Raw genomic sequence first — 17,487 nt, 5'->3', positions numbered from 1 at the left:
CTTATAAACTGCTACAGACTGTTTCGGAACAATTTCCACATTAAAACTTTTAATGTACTATAAACAGTTCCCAAGTGGCGAAGGTTTTTTTGTTGTTATTGCTCTTGTTGATAAAAAGGTGCAATCCAGTGCCTTTCATGTTGTTCTAGTTTCATTTCTTGCCATTTTCTAGATGATTTCCAATCCCATGAGAACACTTTACATAGGCAGACAATCAAAGATTTGAAAGCAAAATCTGGCAACCTGAGCACCAGATCCCTCGGTTCTTCTGCATCCTACAGCTTGCAGTGGTCTACTTTATTCATCTGTTGATAGTATGTGTATTTTCTAATAAAATGAATCACATCTGTTTTTAATTTGATGTTTCTTATGAGTGGATAAAAAAGTGATTTGAGACTCCTGACAGAAGTCTGTATTTCGTCTTTCACGACAAATAATGTTATAATACATGGTAATCTCTTTGTGAAAGCCTCATAAATGTTGATGAATTGGAAACAATATTAAAAATAAACCAAGGGCTGCTTATATTCTATAGCATTTGAAAATACTTGCCTTAGGAAAATGCAACTAAATTAGGCAGGCTTCCATTTCCCTAAGAAGCTTGAAACCTGGTGATCTTCATGTCTAGCTGATAGAGGACAGGGTACAGTTTTAGTAATGTGCTACAAGCTACAATCTGTTTCTATTGTATTTGAAGGAAAGATGTATTTGAGGAACCACCCAGAGATACACTAATTGACTGTACTTCCATGTCTACTTAATGGTATTTCATTTTGTTATTAAGCTTGAGATTCCGTTCTTAGTGGCACTTGTCTTTGAATATGTTTTCCACTATTTTTGATTGCGAATCATTCATCACTGTATTATGTATTTTGCCTAGAAATAAATGCTCTGTCCATTTGTTTGGTTCCCCTTTGCCTTTTGCCTCATTTGGTCTTGATATCAGACATAATCCTCGAAGTTATTTATTACCAGTTAAATTTGTCAAATGCATTTCCTGGCCTGAAGTCAATCCTTTGTGTTTTCTCAGTTAGGCAGACCCTTCAAGCTGTATTTTATAGTGGCATATCAATGTCAACTCTGATTATTAAGATAAATGTTCTAACTTGGTCAAATATTAGATAGCATAAGTCTGGTCTCTGTTGCTGTGTGGACAGAGTTGATGTTCAGAACTATTATCTTGACACAGGATAAAAGACTGAAAACCTGTTTTTTTTTTTAAAAAGTAGCATTTATTTTTTTATACAGTCGCATTGATATATACTGTATTTCATGTGCAAAATCCAGAAAATCATAAGGGCATGTCTTGAGGAATATATCATTTGATTTATAGTACAGGATGAATAGACGTAATAGATTCTGGTTTTCTGTTTGTTTATGGTAACTCTACAAGTTTACTTTTATCATATATCACTTTAAGTATCTGATTCTTATATTTAAAGCCCTTTAGTACTTTTTGGTGGGATAGTTATGAAAAATCCAAAAGGAATAGCCTGACTTTATGATCATCTCTTCTCTGGTCCTGACACAAGTTTCCACCCTTTTCGTTGGCTTTCTTTTTCTGTGAGCCCTTCAGTGCAGTCTGATGGAGGCACACCTGTTTCTAATGTGTCCATAGTGCCTATATTTTTGTATACTGGCTCAAATCCTTGCTGCTATCTAGGATGAGTTCCTTTTTTGGGTTTTGTTTTTTTTTCACTTAGAGAATTTTTTTATTAAATATATTTAGTACAGAGTCTACAGGGTCTCACTACACGGTTCGGACTTGTAGTGATCCTCCTGTTTTCAGCCTCCCAGGTGCTGAAATTGGGATTACAGCCCTGTGCCACTACACCCAATGTCAGTCGCTGTCTCAGTGCTACCCAGGGGTGGGGCCAGCACAGCATGCTGGGAATCGAACCCTGGTCCACTGAGCTGTCTGTCTGGCCTACAGAAATCTTTTGTGCTTTTTAAAGCCAGATTATTTACATATTCTGTGAAAGCTCCTGCTGAAACAAGTAAAGGAAGAGGAGGGGACGTATTTGGGTATAGAGGGAGCTAATATTTTGATGCCCGCTATGTGGCAGTACTGTGATGACATTTTACATGCATTATTTCAACAACATTGTTTGTCTTATGAGTTCCCATTGCATTTTTTTATTGAAGAACATCATTATTGTCCTTATGACCAAGTTTAATAACATAGTACCCACTTCACTTATATTATTTGTAGATCATTCTACTTAGCTTTAGATATACAAGAAAATCAAAGTAAATTTTGTCTCTTGAGTAAAGTATGAAAAACAAGAGCACATACGGAAACCAAAATACTAGTAAATACTAGTTTAAAAAAGGATATAAAATACTGAATGAAATATGAACATCAAAATTTAGTACCAGGAAGTATTTCAAACAATAAATATCTATTAGGAACATAATTGCCTCATATTGTTAATTATATGATACTGTCTTAACTTGGCCTTGAACAGGAAAAAGAATAGGATAAGGGATCCTTTTGATTTTTAAAGAAAATAAAGATATTACCTAGTATTTGTTGCTTGATTAGTTAATTTGAGACTACTACTAAAAATTTAATAAGTTTTTACTTTAAATAACTTAACTGTTGCTTGCTGTCTAGCTTGCTTAGTTGTTTTGCTTACAAAGTACATCATTCCAAATGAAATAAAGTCTTGAAGGATATATAAAACAGAGATTGATGAAGTACATTTTGTTGTTTCACCCTTTTGTAACTCCACTTCTTCATATTTTCCTAAAGACTTTTTTCTAGAATGAACTACTTAAATCAGTTCCCATCTGAAATGTTTTCTCTCCACTGCTGAGATTGCAAGGCCTGTGCCACCAGGCCAGTTCTCCATGGCCAGCTCAGTGCACCAGGGCGTGGGGCCAGCATGGCATGTGGAGCCAGGGATTGAATCCTAGTCCCTGTGCTTGCCTAAGCAGGTGCTTTAGTCTGCTGAGCTATCTTGCCAGTCCTTCTATTCTCTTTAAATATTTCTATATTTTTGGTACTTATTCATTTTATCAGAAAACAATAATTTTTTTGTTGATATTGTAATTATTTTCCAACAGTTTACTTACCATAATATATTATAAAATAATACAGTAAGTACAACATACTTTTTTATAGTTAGTACAGGTTCTACAGGTTCTCACAACACAGATCCGACTTGTACTGATTCTCCTGTTTTCAGCCTCCCAAGTACTGGGATTACAGGCGCACCACTATGCCCAATCTCAATCCCTGTGTCTGCATGCCCTGGGGGTGGGGCCAGCATAGTATGCCAGGATCAAGCCACCAACTCCTCTGTCTGCCTATGCAGGTACTTTAGTCTGCTGAGCTATCTGGCCGGCCATAGTACAATATATTTTAATACAGCAAATAACATTCAGAAATTTGATTTGGTATTTTGCCAAGTGGCTGTATAGAAGTTTCCTGTAAGCAGAAATAAAATCCAGAAAGAAAAAATGGAGGAAGAGCGATCTCATAATACTGACACCAGTATGCATTTTATAGGTTCTTTTTATATTTTTTGAGATACAGAAAATATTTTTGCATGTCTCACTTCACTGGTTTGGGCCCTGTGATATTATTTTGACTGTGTTATTTAAAGGCGGAAAACTTAACCATGGGTTAAACCAGCAGTTTATTCTGAATCTGCAGTATTGGAAGGCAGGAAAAATTCTGTATTCACCAACAGCTGAAACAAACCTCATACCATTACAGAAAGTATGTGAGTTATGTCGGTAACCAAAGCACCTGCTATTGCAGCGTGGAGTGTGCAAGTGCTTCCAGCTGTCACCCTCTCCTTTCTCTTTCAGGTGTTAAAGTGGGTAGAAGAAGCAGTACAGGCTGCCAAAGTTCACCTCTTATCAACAGATCATTTGAAACAGGCTGTGAATACTTGGAGAATTCCTTTTGATCCCAGCCTCAAAGAGGTCACTGTGTCCCTGAGTGGCCCTTCTCCACTGATTGAGGTTCGCAATCCTCTAGGTGAGATAAATCAAATACAACATTCTAAAGTTCAAAGACCATGGGGGAAGGGAAACTTTTTACACAAGTGAATGCTAGCTTTATGAATATATTTAACAATATTCAGAAATGCCTAGAGGAGATGTTGAAAAAAGAAAATGTCTTTCATTCCTAGGTGTTGTTGAATTAACATAAGGCTTAGAAAGCTAAAACTTCTCATATTTAAACAAAATAGATTAAGATAACTGTAGGTATATTACCCAAAAGGATATGAAAGTTTAACCTGAAATTTTTCATCTCTATGTAAGATTTTTCACAGTAATTTATACTGTAAAATGTAATTGCTATAGATGAATCACACTAAAAATGTTGCTTCCAAAACAACTGTCTTTACACCAAACCATTGTCTTATAAAGGCGTACTTTTACAGAAAAAAAGTTGTTAAAAATCAAATTTACCCTATCAACTGAGGAATGTTTTAATTTAGTTCTTTCTATTTTATTTTATAGCCATATGGTCTCCTTGAGTCTGCTGCCGGTTGGTAATCATAAGACTCACATTGAAAAATAACCTAATAATGACATAAATCTCATTTTTCTTAATTGCATTTAGAAATGCTTTTTGCCTACCGGTAATGTGCCAAATGCTTTTATTTCCAATTTGGTCACGCAAGTTTTAGAAGTACTTTTCTCACTTTGTGAGTATTACGTATAAAGAGGGAGGTGACTAGCTTTCTTTATTTCTAGAAGAAAACGTACGAAAGAAGGCAGCATGTGCATTTGTCCTCAGAGGCTGCGTCCACTACCAAGTACAATGAAATGACAAAATAAAGAAAAGCTGTTTTGTTCAAGTCTTCCGCAGGTTTGGCCACATTAGTGGACTTTCTCTTGAGATAGCGTCCACTGTCACAGCGACCCTGCCGCTCAGCGAAGACTTATACTGTCTGTGGTCTGGATGCTTGTGGGCATTTTTAGCCATCGCGCTGCTTCTACTAATTTAAAAAACATTAGACGTACAATGACCACAAATTTGTTTATTGAAACATAGCCTACTTGCCACTTACTTTTTGATGTAATGAAAGAAGTCGTCCATAGTGAATAAACAATGACTGAATTCCCAATTTGCTCTTCTTCTGTAAGTTCCAAGTATTGGATACTTTTGATAACTCTCAGGTCAGGAGGGCATGGTGTCACGCTACTTCACTACACTGGCTCCTTTAATAATTCCCAGGACAGATAAACCTGTCTCCCGTACTTCATGGAAAACTGGGTAAAGCTTTATACTTTCTTCAAAGATATTTCCAAGGCTCTCATGTTAGTAATACCTTGAGTGATTGCCAAGAAGAAATTTACTCAGGGCTTATTGTGTTGCCCTCTGCGTAATCTAAATTCCTCTAGTGATGGCACACAACTTCTTGGTAGCACAGGAATTGTTACCTACGCTGGCTTCAGAAACATGACTTCAGTTCATCAGTCCATATTCTCATTTTGCCATTAAATTGGCACAACAAATGGGAATCCTGTTTCTTCAGTTCCAGGGCCCAGAAACCGTACAAGTGAGTATATTTTGGATAGAAATAAAATAATATTTTAGGCTATGGAAACAAAGGTCTGCCAGGTAATATGTACTGGAAACAAAGTGCCTGTTATTTTATCCAAAGAATAAAAAATAAGTGTTTTTTTGGGTTAGTGTGTAACACACTTGAGTAAGTATATTTCTGTTCTTTGATCAGACTCTTAGCTGTTTATCATCTTAAGTTAGTTAATATATTTAACCAGGAAAAGATTACGCTTCTTACCTTTATGTTGATCTTTCAGGGAAGCTGATAAAAAAGGGATTTGGCCTGAATGAACTATTAAATATCCATAACTCTGCCAAAGTGGTGAACGTGAAAGAGCCTGAGGCTGGAATGTGGACAGTGAAGGTATTATTTCACGAAGTCTGTTTGTTATTTTATTGTTAGGTTGGCCTGTTTATAAAGTGTATACATATAGCCGTTTATACCTACTCCTGCAGTCGTGGACAGCACTTTTAGTAAAATGCCATGTATGTCGTTCATGCGTAGGAGATGTGTCGATCACACGAATTTGGTACTATTAAGTTTTGACGACCATGAATGTCATTGATGGGACATAAGAATGTTTAAAATTCCTGGATCATTTCCCTATCATCAAATCTGTAGGTTGATTTTATTATCCATCCACTGCTTCCAAAATCATCAGAGACGGAGCCAAGAGACAATAATGGATATGGCCACAGGCTCTGGGGTGGGACTGTGTGTGCGCATCTCAATCTTAAAAACTGTGTTTTCTTGGGAGCAGAATTTCTCTGTGCCTGCTTTGCTCCTCTGTCACGTGGGGACAAAAGTCCTTTACTTCTTAAGTAGGGCTGGAAATTAAAGTAAGACGGAAACTTCTCCTAATATCTGTGACCCCGAGCAAGCTCTCAATAGGCTGTTGTTACTTAGTGGATTCCTTGTTTTATTCAAAACAAATGGTATTAGTGTCCTTGAATTCCTGTAAGGACTGTCTAGTCAGTGTATGAAAGAATACTGTGTTGACGGTAGAGTGGAAAGAGGGAAAGCAGAAACACCAGAAATTCAGATATCGTAAATCAGAGAGCTAGGGCCTGGCAGACCGTTCAGCGGATTAACGTGACTGCTTAGGCAGAGGGCAGGGACCAGGGTTCGATCCTCAGCCTGCCATGCCAGCCCCACTCCCAGGGCACACGGAGACAGCAATTGAGACTGGGTTTGGTGGTGCTTGCAGTGCTTAGAAGGCTGAAAACAGGAGGATCACTACAAATCTGCTCTGTGTAGTGAGGCCCTGTAGACCCTGTACTTTAAATTACATTAAAAAGAAATCAGAGATCCAGTTTTATTGCAGATTATATGGATGACCCACTGTAGAAGGCACTCTGAGTGACTTGCCTATATTTCTTAGATTTTTCAGTGTGTTTTGATCTTTTTCCAACTCTAATTTCTGTGTTCCTGTATCTGAGAGCTCCCCCGATTCCCCAAACAGGAGAAAGCTGTTCTGCGGAGGAATTAGTACCTCAGGAGCAGCTTTCAGGTCCTGAAGGCGTAAGTGCCAGATGCTCACCAGAGGCGTTCTGGTGAAGTTCACCTTCCCTGGCCCTTCCTGTCTTCCTATATTACTTCCTCTCCACTCACCAGCGTACTTTGCTTCTCCCAAGTAAACAACTTGTGTTGGATTCCTGGGAGGGCCTAGGTAAAGGTACTGTATATATTATCTTCTCTTTCACTAAATCAGTCTCTCTGTATAAGAGATGAGATTGATTCTATCATGACTCAAAATCCCAAAATACTGTTAAAAGGTGTGGAAGTGTGTGTGGAAGTGTGTGGAAGTTCACTATAAAAATTCAAGGAACCAATTGCATGCCATGTAGACTTTTTAAAAAAGAATATCTACATTAATTCTTTCACTTTAAAGAATAGCAGTTGGGCTGGGGAGATAGCTCGGCAGTCTTAAGCATCTGCCTGGCAAGCACAAGGCTCCGAGTTTGATCCCTAGTACTGCATGCTGGATGCAGTGCTGCCCCTGGAACTGGGCATGGTAATGCACACCTACAATCCCAGCACTGGGAAAGCTAAAACAGGAGGATCATTGTGAGTCTGAGCTGTGTAGAAAGACCCTCTAACAAACAAACAAATATTTAAGAAAGAATGACAGTTGATGTTGCTATTCTGTTTAAGTTCTAGGAAGTCAATTGTTTAGTCTCAGAACTCTAAGCCCTGCAAAAGTGAAAAAAAGAAACTATAGATTTTGTTTGAGACGAATAATATGGGACAAAAGAATAGGTGAAGAGTAGGGCTAGGGAGATAGCTCAGAAGTTTAAGTTCCTGCCTGGCAAGCACAAGGACTCGGGTTCGATCCCTGGTACCACATGCCATGCTGGCCCCAAAACCAGGCATGGTGGCACACACCTGTAATTCTGGCACTGAGGAGGCTAAGACAAGAGGATCCTACAAGTCCAAGATGTGTAGTGAGACACTGTACCAAGTAAATAAAAGATTAAAAACAAAAAATTTTTCTTGCTTTATCTTGGTCTTAACCATCCAGCAGAAAAGTATAAAATCAAGGTACAAAAAGTAAAGCCATATTAATATGCTGAGCTGTAAAAGGCTCAAGTCAACAACTTCTGACATTGCCAGTCTTGCAGATAACCCACTATTGGACTATATTGGATTACTCTGCTGAATTCATGCACCTACAATGTATGAATGGCAATGGAATGCACATCTCTGACAAAAACAAACAAAAAAGGGGATATAAATGGATCATTTTGTAATGAAAATGCATAAGTATATCTATATCTATATATATCTGTATATACACAAAAGCATAATATACAGCTACTTTCTCTTAGTTCAATGAGAAGAAGGTTTTGAACTAATAATGTTTAGACAAGATAGCATGTCTGCATCTTGTACTAGGAATAACTACTACAAACACAACAATATGCAATGTATTAATTATTGTAACTGTCCTGCTAACCTGTTTTGAAACTATTTCATTGTTACTTCTTTCTCAATAAAATTGTTAAAAGATAAAAAAAGAGAATAAGTGAAAAGTAAATCTGGGAATGTCTTAATGAGTGGACCAAGAATGATCCACTAAGCCTGCTTTAGGCATGCAATTCCTTGTACACATTGGCAGTGATAGAGTGTTTTGCTGCTATGATATGTTAAATAAATGTAGCTAAGTTTGATGTTTTGATTATTTTGATAAACTTGTGCAAAATTGGACTAGTGTTGATTCTAATTTTCTTCAACCAAATAGGAAGAAATGTAAGAAATATTGAGTCTTTTTATCCCCCTGAAAGTTTAAGCATGACCTAAGTCAACAGTTTCCTGAGCTATCTGTCCACAGGGGTAGTTAGTCCTCTTGCTTTCTGATTAGTGCTATTAAGTTATCCATTACCATTTGTGAAATATACATGAGTGATACAATATCATTCTTATGTATTACTAGTAATTTATTGTAAGGTACTTGAACTCATTTTCAGGTCATTTGAATTGCTACCAGTGATATTTCCTCTAGTAAAACTCTTGCCTAGGGAATGTGTTGCAAGACCGTTGTTTTGCTTTGCACCTGACACACCTATTCATCCAGACATTTATTCAGGAAATATTTACTGAGTGTCTGGTTTTGGCTGTGTTCCACGCTACTTACAGGGCACTAAGCACATTTAATTGATAATTAGAACAGAGCAGTAACTGAGGATTAGCTTTTGAGTGAGGACAGTGATAAGTTGATTAAGCAATGAAAACTCTGTTAAGACAAGCTTCTAAGCTCAGTCTCCTATAACTAAGGGAATAATAAAACGACACTGTATGTATTACAGTGTTATCTGAAATTATATCAACATTTCTCCACTCTTGGTTCATACCATTTCTAGTATAAAATTGATCATAATGACAATTAAACAAAGGATGAGCATTACAGTGCAACTTAAAATAAATAAACATTTTTGTTCCTATACAGAGTATGAAAAGAATCTGGCAGGATGATGCAAAGGAAACTGAGCTGAGTGTACTGCCATCAATAATGCTGCTAACACTGGGTCTCCCTTTGGGATGACTAATCAATAATAAATGTTTTACCTGTGTGGTTTTTTTTTTGTGAAAAGGAATGTCTGAGTTAGATAGTGTATCCTTGGAGTTATCGCCATGCACTCTGCTATCTGGAAAATGTCTGCTCTATCAGAAGGAATAATAGAACTTCTCCCTCCTAGACGTCCAGCAATGGTTGTTATCTCAGTTATGGAGGACAGTCTAGATGCGGTTGGACCTTAGCACAGCATGGAAGGATCACTGAATTGAGTCTCGGTTCATCTGTACTCATGTCCCACTGCATGCCTTTGTACTTTAGTCAAGTACAATTGTGCCCTGGTCCCCTCTCCTCCTCTCTTATGCAACACACTTTGCCTATGTGGTTCCTTCTCTCTAGACTGCCTTTCCTTTCAGCCTTACATGTCACTATCCAGGGATCAGCTCAAATAGTAATACTTTCTTCAAGGCATGTGAAATTTTTTTTTTCTCCAAAATCTCTTCCCTCTGACTTTCTAGTGAGATTTTTATGCATTTCCCTTTTGGATTAATTTCTCCCTTGTACCATTTTTATTTCTGGGAAAATTTCTCTTCCCAATTTATTGTAGTCTAGATTTTGTCACTAATAAATGCAACACTGTCTGGGAATGAACTATATAAATATTTATGAAAAAATTAATACATTTATGCTGATGAGGTCTAGGAAAGCAGAGAAAATATGGGTTCAGGTTCCTGCAGTTGGTGTAATACACAGATCACTTTAATGTGTCTATGATTTAAAATGTTATGGCAAATGGTATTTCTTTTAGTTTGTGGTTTCTCCAGCAAATTCTTTTCTGTGACATATTAGGGAACTTTTAAAAAACAGAGACAATGAGCCAACTCATTTGTATAATTATTTAAACAACTCAAACATTTTAGGTTGCCTGTGATGTAGGTAAATTATGCTAAAAATGACTTAAAGGAACATAAAACTTTATGAAAAGCAGACATTTGTTTTATAGTCCTAAACCTCCATTTGTAGGGAAGCTACAAACCCTGGATCTTATTGCTGTGGAGCAATATGAATTTTCCATTCAAGCATCTATATCTATATATAGAGTATTTGTGTAAAACCACAAAAACTTTCTGGGCCAATTTTTGTCTTTTGTTCCTTAAGGGAAACTCCCTGCAAAGATACAGGTTTAGTTAATACTAAATGTTTCTAGTACTGGGATTATCAATGTGTTCATATAATTTAACACAACCTTTGGGGGTATGTTTCCATTAAGTAAATTGGGATAAACCATCCTTAAATAATCTCCCAAGTAGAGAAAAGCATGTGGTTATACTGACATTCAGAGGCTAATAGAAATATTTTGGTTTGAGATGGTTTTATCGCTCATCAACATACACTAATCCATTCTCTGCAGAACAAGAATAGTTCAGAGATCATACTCAACTAGAACCAGCTTGTTTAGGAATCATAATTAAATCCACCTCGAGTCTTCAAAGACCACACAGGAATGTTATTGTGCTGGCTTCTAATTATGCTTTCCTGGTGACTCTGTTGACTATGTTGGTAGACTACACCAGGTGGTTGTTTAAATGCATTAAGTACAGCATTAATTTAATATTTTGGTCAATGGAGTGCTTTATAGTGACATTTCCTGGAAAATATTCAGTTATTTTGGCAATGATCTGTCAGTACCAAATCATTAACTAAAAAATGCTTCTATTTAGAAAAGAATGGACTACTGGACTGTATTGGATTATTGTGCTGAATTCATGCACTTACAATATTTAAATGGCAATGGAATACCCATCTCTGACAAAACTAAACAAAAAAAGGGGATCCAAATGAAGGACCATTTTGTATCTTTATATACAAAATAGTTAGGATAGATATACAGCTACTTTCTCTTAATTCAATGAGAAGAAAGATTTGTACTAATAGTGTTTGGATTGGATATCATGTCTGCATCTTGTACTATAAATAACCACTACAAAGACAACAATATGCAATGTATTAATTATTGAAACTGCCCTACTAATTGGTTTTGAAACTGTCTCATTGCTATTTGTTTCTCAATAAAATTAATAAAAAATATTTAGAAAAGATATTTGTTTAACTGGGTAAGGTAAACTTGGGTATATGTACATATGTATGGATAGAAAGGCATATGTGTGTGTATTTTTAAATAGAATTTATTTTATGCCGTGCTATTTTTCTCTCCTTATCATCACATTCTTGACCAATGGAATGATGGCATTTAACTCTAGGTGGCATTATTATTTTCTTATGACTTGTACAATGCCCGGTTACACTAGGTTCTCAATCTATAGTTGATTCTAACTATCATATTCTTTAGTTTTGAAAAGGATGATGTATCTCTTAAGAGCAAATACTTGAAAAAATATGGATACCTTATGGAATTTAATAGACATTATTTAATGTGCCTTTACCTTAGAGGTGTTAAGTAAAATGAAGGACAATAATAGCTTCTTAATGTTGTCATAATTAAATATCTAGTTGCTAATAGTTCATTGAAAAGTTTATGCCTATGTTGCTTGATCAATTTTTCATGCTTCTATCTTGTAATCTAAGCAGCTACTTTGAAGATAACAATATGCAATGTACTAACCAATGTTAGTTTCCTACTATCTTGGTTTTAAATTTTATGATTACTTTTATTATTCCTCTTTTCTTTAAAAAATTTTATGAGTATTTTAACTCTGGGTAGATTAATGAGTAAAATTAGTTATCTTCTTGACTATAAATAAAATACATTTGCCTTTTTAAAAATGTAGCTATACATAATTTTTTAACCTGTAGGGAGACCTGCTATTGTATAAAGCATTGCAACTCTGTAGGAGAAAGCTGTAGAAACCAATTATGTCAGTCACGTTTTATTTTAATTTATAACACAGTAGATTTTTCTTCATGTATTTGGTGCAGGGTCTCACTACACACTTGGACTCATAGTGATCTTCCTGTTTCCAACTCCCCAGTGCTGGGATTATGATCATGAGCCACCACTCCCAGTCTCAGTGGCCAGCTCAACACGCCTGGGAATGGGCTGGCAGGGGATGTGGTGCTAGAGATTGACTCTGATCCCTGTGCTTGCCTAAGCAGGTGCTTAGTCCACTGAGCTATCATGCCCTGGACCTGGATTTCATATTTAGTACTAGCAGGAATTTTCACTGATTTACCACAAGAAGGTTAATACTTCATTAATTTCACATGTTCTGTGTGGTTTAACAACATGCTGTATTTTATAAATACTGAAGACCCCACTACAACTTAGAAGTTACAGTCTCTCTAGTCACTTGGGTAAGGCAAAAGTCAGGGGGCTATATATGGAATAAATAAGAGGAAAGGATTTATGTTACTTCTGTCTCACCCCAGAAGTGGCACTTTTTAGACCCTTTATAAATTACTGATCAGACTTAAGGTTCAATGGTATCCTGGAGATGGCTCACCATGACTTGTAGTGACTCACGGTGAATGACTATACTGCTCTCTTCCTGATTATATTCAGTGCAGCCTTGGGGGGAGCTAGAGATCAGACACAATAGGAGTATTCACACTATCAAATTAGAGAATACCTAAGTTGACTGCTCCTAATTGAAGGGTACTTAGAAATGGAGAACAGTAAACACATAGTTGAATAATATTATTGCCTTCTATGTCAGAGGGACCAATATTACCAAGAGATTGTGTAAAACTGCTATGTCTAAACTTCAATACTATAGAAACAGCATTGAACTTGCTGTCAGAACTTAAGCAATGGTTTCTTTGAGCGTCTATTTTTTATGGTTCCATAAAAATCATCTTTGGCCATAATAAGGTTATAAAAGATAGTATATGATTACGATTATATAAGATAATATACGATTTTACTCAGCATAATGCAGCTGGAACGCTTAAATGAATTCTTGATGACTCAGCCGTGAGCCAATCTTAGGGGAATCTAAGGAAGAAAATCAACACTAGGCAGTTTATTGGTTTTAATCTCATTTATTAAACTCAGGCGTATTAGGTACATATGGAGAAATATTCTGTGAGTTATGAATATGACATGGTTATTACCCTAAAGGGACTTTCAGTATAGCCAGATACTCAATAAAACTTTGCCCTTAAACTAAATAGATCCATTTGCAATAGCGCTGGCCAGGAAGATCTGAGCTGTGACCTCAAAGAAGCTTCTCAGGTCACCTGGAGCTCTCCATGGTGCTTGCACTATGGTACAGCAGCTGGTCCTGTGTCTAATTTCCTGCTCAGCTTGCTCCAGCTAGAAACCTCAGCTCAGGTCTACTTTGCTCCTCCCTTTTTTCGTTTACTCTTACTGCTTTATAGGTTAAGGCCACCTACATACAACTTGAGTATGTCAATATGGATTTAGTGTACCCCTGTTTTTGCTAAGCCCTGCCTCACCTCTGCTCACAGTGCAGTAGCACATGCATTTCTGATTTAGATACTTTGAGAATATAAAGAATATGATAATCAGTGTATAAACTTTTAAAAATGGTATGATTCAGCTGACTATTTGAAACATAGCTCTCAGAGTTTCTTGCCCATTAAATCCTGTCCAGCATCAGGTGTCTATAAGAGTTCTTGTTGTGCTATGTGCCAGTGTGATGCTCCTAGATTTCCTTCTTCTTAGCTACAGAAGCTATGAAGTTATGCAGGAATGATCCTTTAAAGCATTCTGTAGTGCAACTTTACTTTTGGGAATCCTATTCTAACAGTAATGCACCCCACAGATTCAATCTACATATAAAAGACCAAGTAAAAAACATTAAGATGGAAATTTTAGCCTCATTTTTTATTACATACATAAGAAACGATGCTTGTGCAGTTTGAGTTTTGTTCATGAACTGTTTGCCTGCCTCTATGTCTTTGAGATTTCCACCTACTTTCTCTTCCAGGAGATTTAGTGTTTCTGATTTAATGTTTAGATCTTTAATCCATTTTGACTTTAGTTAAGTGCATGGTGATAGACCTGGGTCAACTTTTAGTTTTCGGCATGTAGAGAGCCAGTTTTTCCAGCACCATTTGTTAAAAAGACTATCTTTCTTCCTGTCTTGAAACAATTTCATTTTTATTTTATCTTTTTTCTCATTAAAATGAAAAAATAGATAATATAGCAACCATTGTTAATTAGCTATCCCTGTTTTGAAAATCTATAATATATGTATTGTTATATGTTACCCTGTTTCTGCCATTTTTTCTATTTGTTTTTGCTTGTTTTCACCCTTCAAAATAAAATAAAATAAAATTAAAATTTAAAAAAGGAATGATGCCAAGATGGCTAAAATAATTTGGAAGGGAAGAGTGGGTAGAGAACCATAGCTGGGTTGTCTTTCTGTTTGACTCACAAAGAAGCTGAGTTATACTGCCCTTCTACTACCCACCTTCACATCACTTGGTTGTGTTTTTACTCTAAGTTCATAATCTGTGAGAAATCACAGCCTTCTCCCAACCATTCAGGAGTTTCCTGAAAGCTTTCTTTCTTACTGTGACTCGTGATTATTGTATATAGAGTCTGAATTTTTGTACTTTAATGCAGGGCAATATACATCTTCATCAAAATTGCACAGCAGATACATTGACAACAATTTTGTGAGTTCAGTTGATTTACTTTGCCAATTTTTTGAAACATTCTATTCCCTTGTGAACTTTCCTTGGCCACTGGTTCTTATTTCTTATTATCTTTCTCTGCTTCCCTTCTCTGGGCCATAAAGAGAGAACCAGAAGAATCAAACCCACAGGGAACATCCTGAGAAATGCCCAGAGTAGTTTAACAGTAGTCTCTGGATTCTCCTTGAGTTCCCACCCAGCTGAGCCACCTGCTGTATTCATTTCTTTGACAAAGAATTTAACCTCTGTTTGCTGTGAAATAAGGATAATTTTAGTACTCTCACAGGATCTTCTGTGAGAATTAGGAATAATAATATATGAGAGGCTCAGTCTAAGCCTGTTAATATTTTTCTCTTCTATTTGCTGATTGGTTTTGCTATTAGTGCACATAAAACTTCTTATTTTTATTACACTAATGTTTTTTGGATAGGGAACCAGATAAGAAAAAACTACAATGATAGCTTTCTTTACTTTTTTTTTAATCAAAATTTGGGCATTTCTTATGAGGACACTTAGGATGATATTTATTGTTCTACAATCTCCAAGTATTGTTGTAATATCCTTTTTTTTTTCTTGTGGTGCCATGGATCAAACTCAGGACTTACACTTGACAGGCAGGCGCTTATGGTGCTAAGCTATCTCCCCAGCCCTGTTGCAATATATTTAAGAGAATGATTAAAAATAAATGTGGAAATTAATATTACAGGTTATTTTAGCTGAAGTAGTTTAATGTTTTCTTTCATTTTATTATATTTTAAAAGAATACTGGATGTTATTTATGGATCCATTGTTTCCTTATGCTATTTAATTCCGAGTTGTAGAAAATCTGAGTAAAAATTGATCCATTTAGAGATATCTTTCATTTACATTTTAAAATTCTATGCAAATGATGTTACTATCTACAGTATAATATAGAAACATGGGAGGAAGATGTTTTATTATTTAACTTATTGTCTTTCATATTTTAAGACTCAGGGACCGAGGATATAGCTCAGTGGAATAAGTGCTTGCCTGGAAAGTACAAGGTCCTGAGTTTGATCCCTGGTAACACCAAAAGAAAACAACAACAACAGCAAAAAAAAAAAAAAAACAACCAAAAAAGACGAGTACTCATAGAATAGAAAATCTACTTTTTTATTTTTACATACTTCATTTGTATGGTATTTTAAGGTCAAAGTTCATTTATTTAACAATAATTTTTTATGAAAAGGGGCTCCTTATTCATCAAATCTGGTTTATTTTTATGGACTTTTAGCAACGGGGAATAACATATTTTCAAACACTTGCATAATTTCTAATTCCCTACCTATATTAAGTATCACCATTTGAAATCAGCCTTTATTAGCTTATTTATTCATAGAACACTTGGCAGATGATTAGTGATGCAGGAGAAATACCCTAGCAGCAAAAACATATGTCCTCTTCTTTCCTCTCATCACTGCCGAATAATGTGGAGTAGGGATGATACTGTATAGTTTGCAAAGTGCTGACGATAGCCTCTGTAGCCTTGGCATAACTCCCTCGAACTCTTCACCAGATGTGTATATATTTATTTTTTTAATAATACAAAATAGTGATAGGAAAAAAACAGCGTTACAAACAATACAAAACCTAACTAAACAAAAAAATAGGAATTCAAGAATAGTTGCTGTATTACATGATGCTATCTTCAAATTAGTTGTTCAGATTTCCAGACATAAACAAGCAAGATTCATTTATTTATTTTTAGATATAACTTGATCTTTATTTTATGAAAAATTCAAGGTGTAAATTATAGAGCAAAATAAAAGATACAAACAGATAAATCTTTTGCAAAAGGACAAGAGAACAAGAGGTGGGGGCACAGGGAGGACAATGGAACAGTGAAAAAACCTGATATGCATCATCTGTGTGTACCATCCTCTCACAATGAATAATCATTGTGTGCTACACACATGTATGCATAAAATAAAGGATGCTTTTGGCTTCAATGTTTACTTGTTAAAATTATTATTATTTTAAAAATAATTTTATTGTGCTCGCTTCGGCAGCACATATACTAAAATTGGACGATACAGAGAAGATTAGCATGGCCCCTGCGCAAGGATGACACGCAAATTCGTGAAGCGTTCCATATTTTTCTGCCTTCTGCAAGTCATTTTTCACAGTTGAGCTGTATGCCTTCCCTTATTGCCCAGCAGCAACAGAGTCCACAAGTTTATGTGTCTCAGTCTGCAGCAGCTCAAATCCCAGCGTTCTACATGGACACAAGTCATTTATTTAATACCCAGCATGCACGATTGGCTCCACCGTCCTTGGCTCAGCAGCAAGGCTTCCAACCTG

At 36.1% G+C, this 17,487-nt stretch overlaps 1 protein-coding gene and 1 non-coding gene across 2 annotated transcripts in view; both read left to right on the top strand.

The window, feature by feature from the left end:
* The window catches only part of Hmcn1 (hemicentin 1), a 474,287-nt gene that overhangs the window by 185,029 nt on the left and 271,771 nt on the right, over window positions 1-17,487 (top strand). The window contains exons 5-6 of the mRNA XM_023704108.1: window positions 3,820-3,991; window positions 5,788-5,894. Coding sequence (XP_023559876.1) covers window positions 3,820-3,991; window positions 5,788-5,894 — 279 coding nt within the window. The remainder of the gene's footprint in view (window positions 1-3,819; window positions 3,992-5,787; window positions 5,895-17,487) is intronic.
* On the top strand, window positions 17,180-17,285 carry LOC111813442. The gene has a single exon (XR_002818706.1). It is a non-coding gene; the product is annotated as a U6 spliceosomal RNA (small nuclear RNA).

This window comes from Octodon degus, unplaced genomic scaffold, assembly GCF_000260255.1.
Source record: "Octodon degus isolate 3935 unplaced genomic scaffold, OctDeg1.0 scaffold00188, whole genome shotgun sequence".
Lineage (NCBI taxonomy): Eukaryota > Metazoa > Chordata > Mammalia > Rodentia > Octodontidae > Octodon > Octodon degus.
The sequence above is the reverse complement of the archived record's forward strand: the minus strand, read 5'-3'. Positions and strand labels throughout refer to the sequence as shown.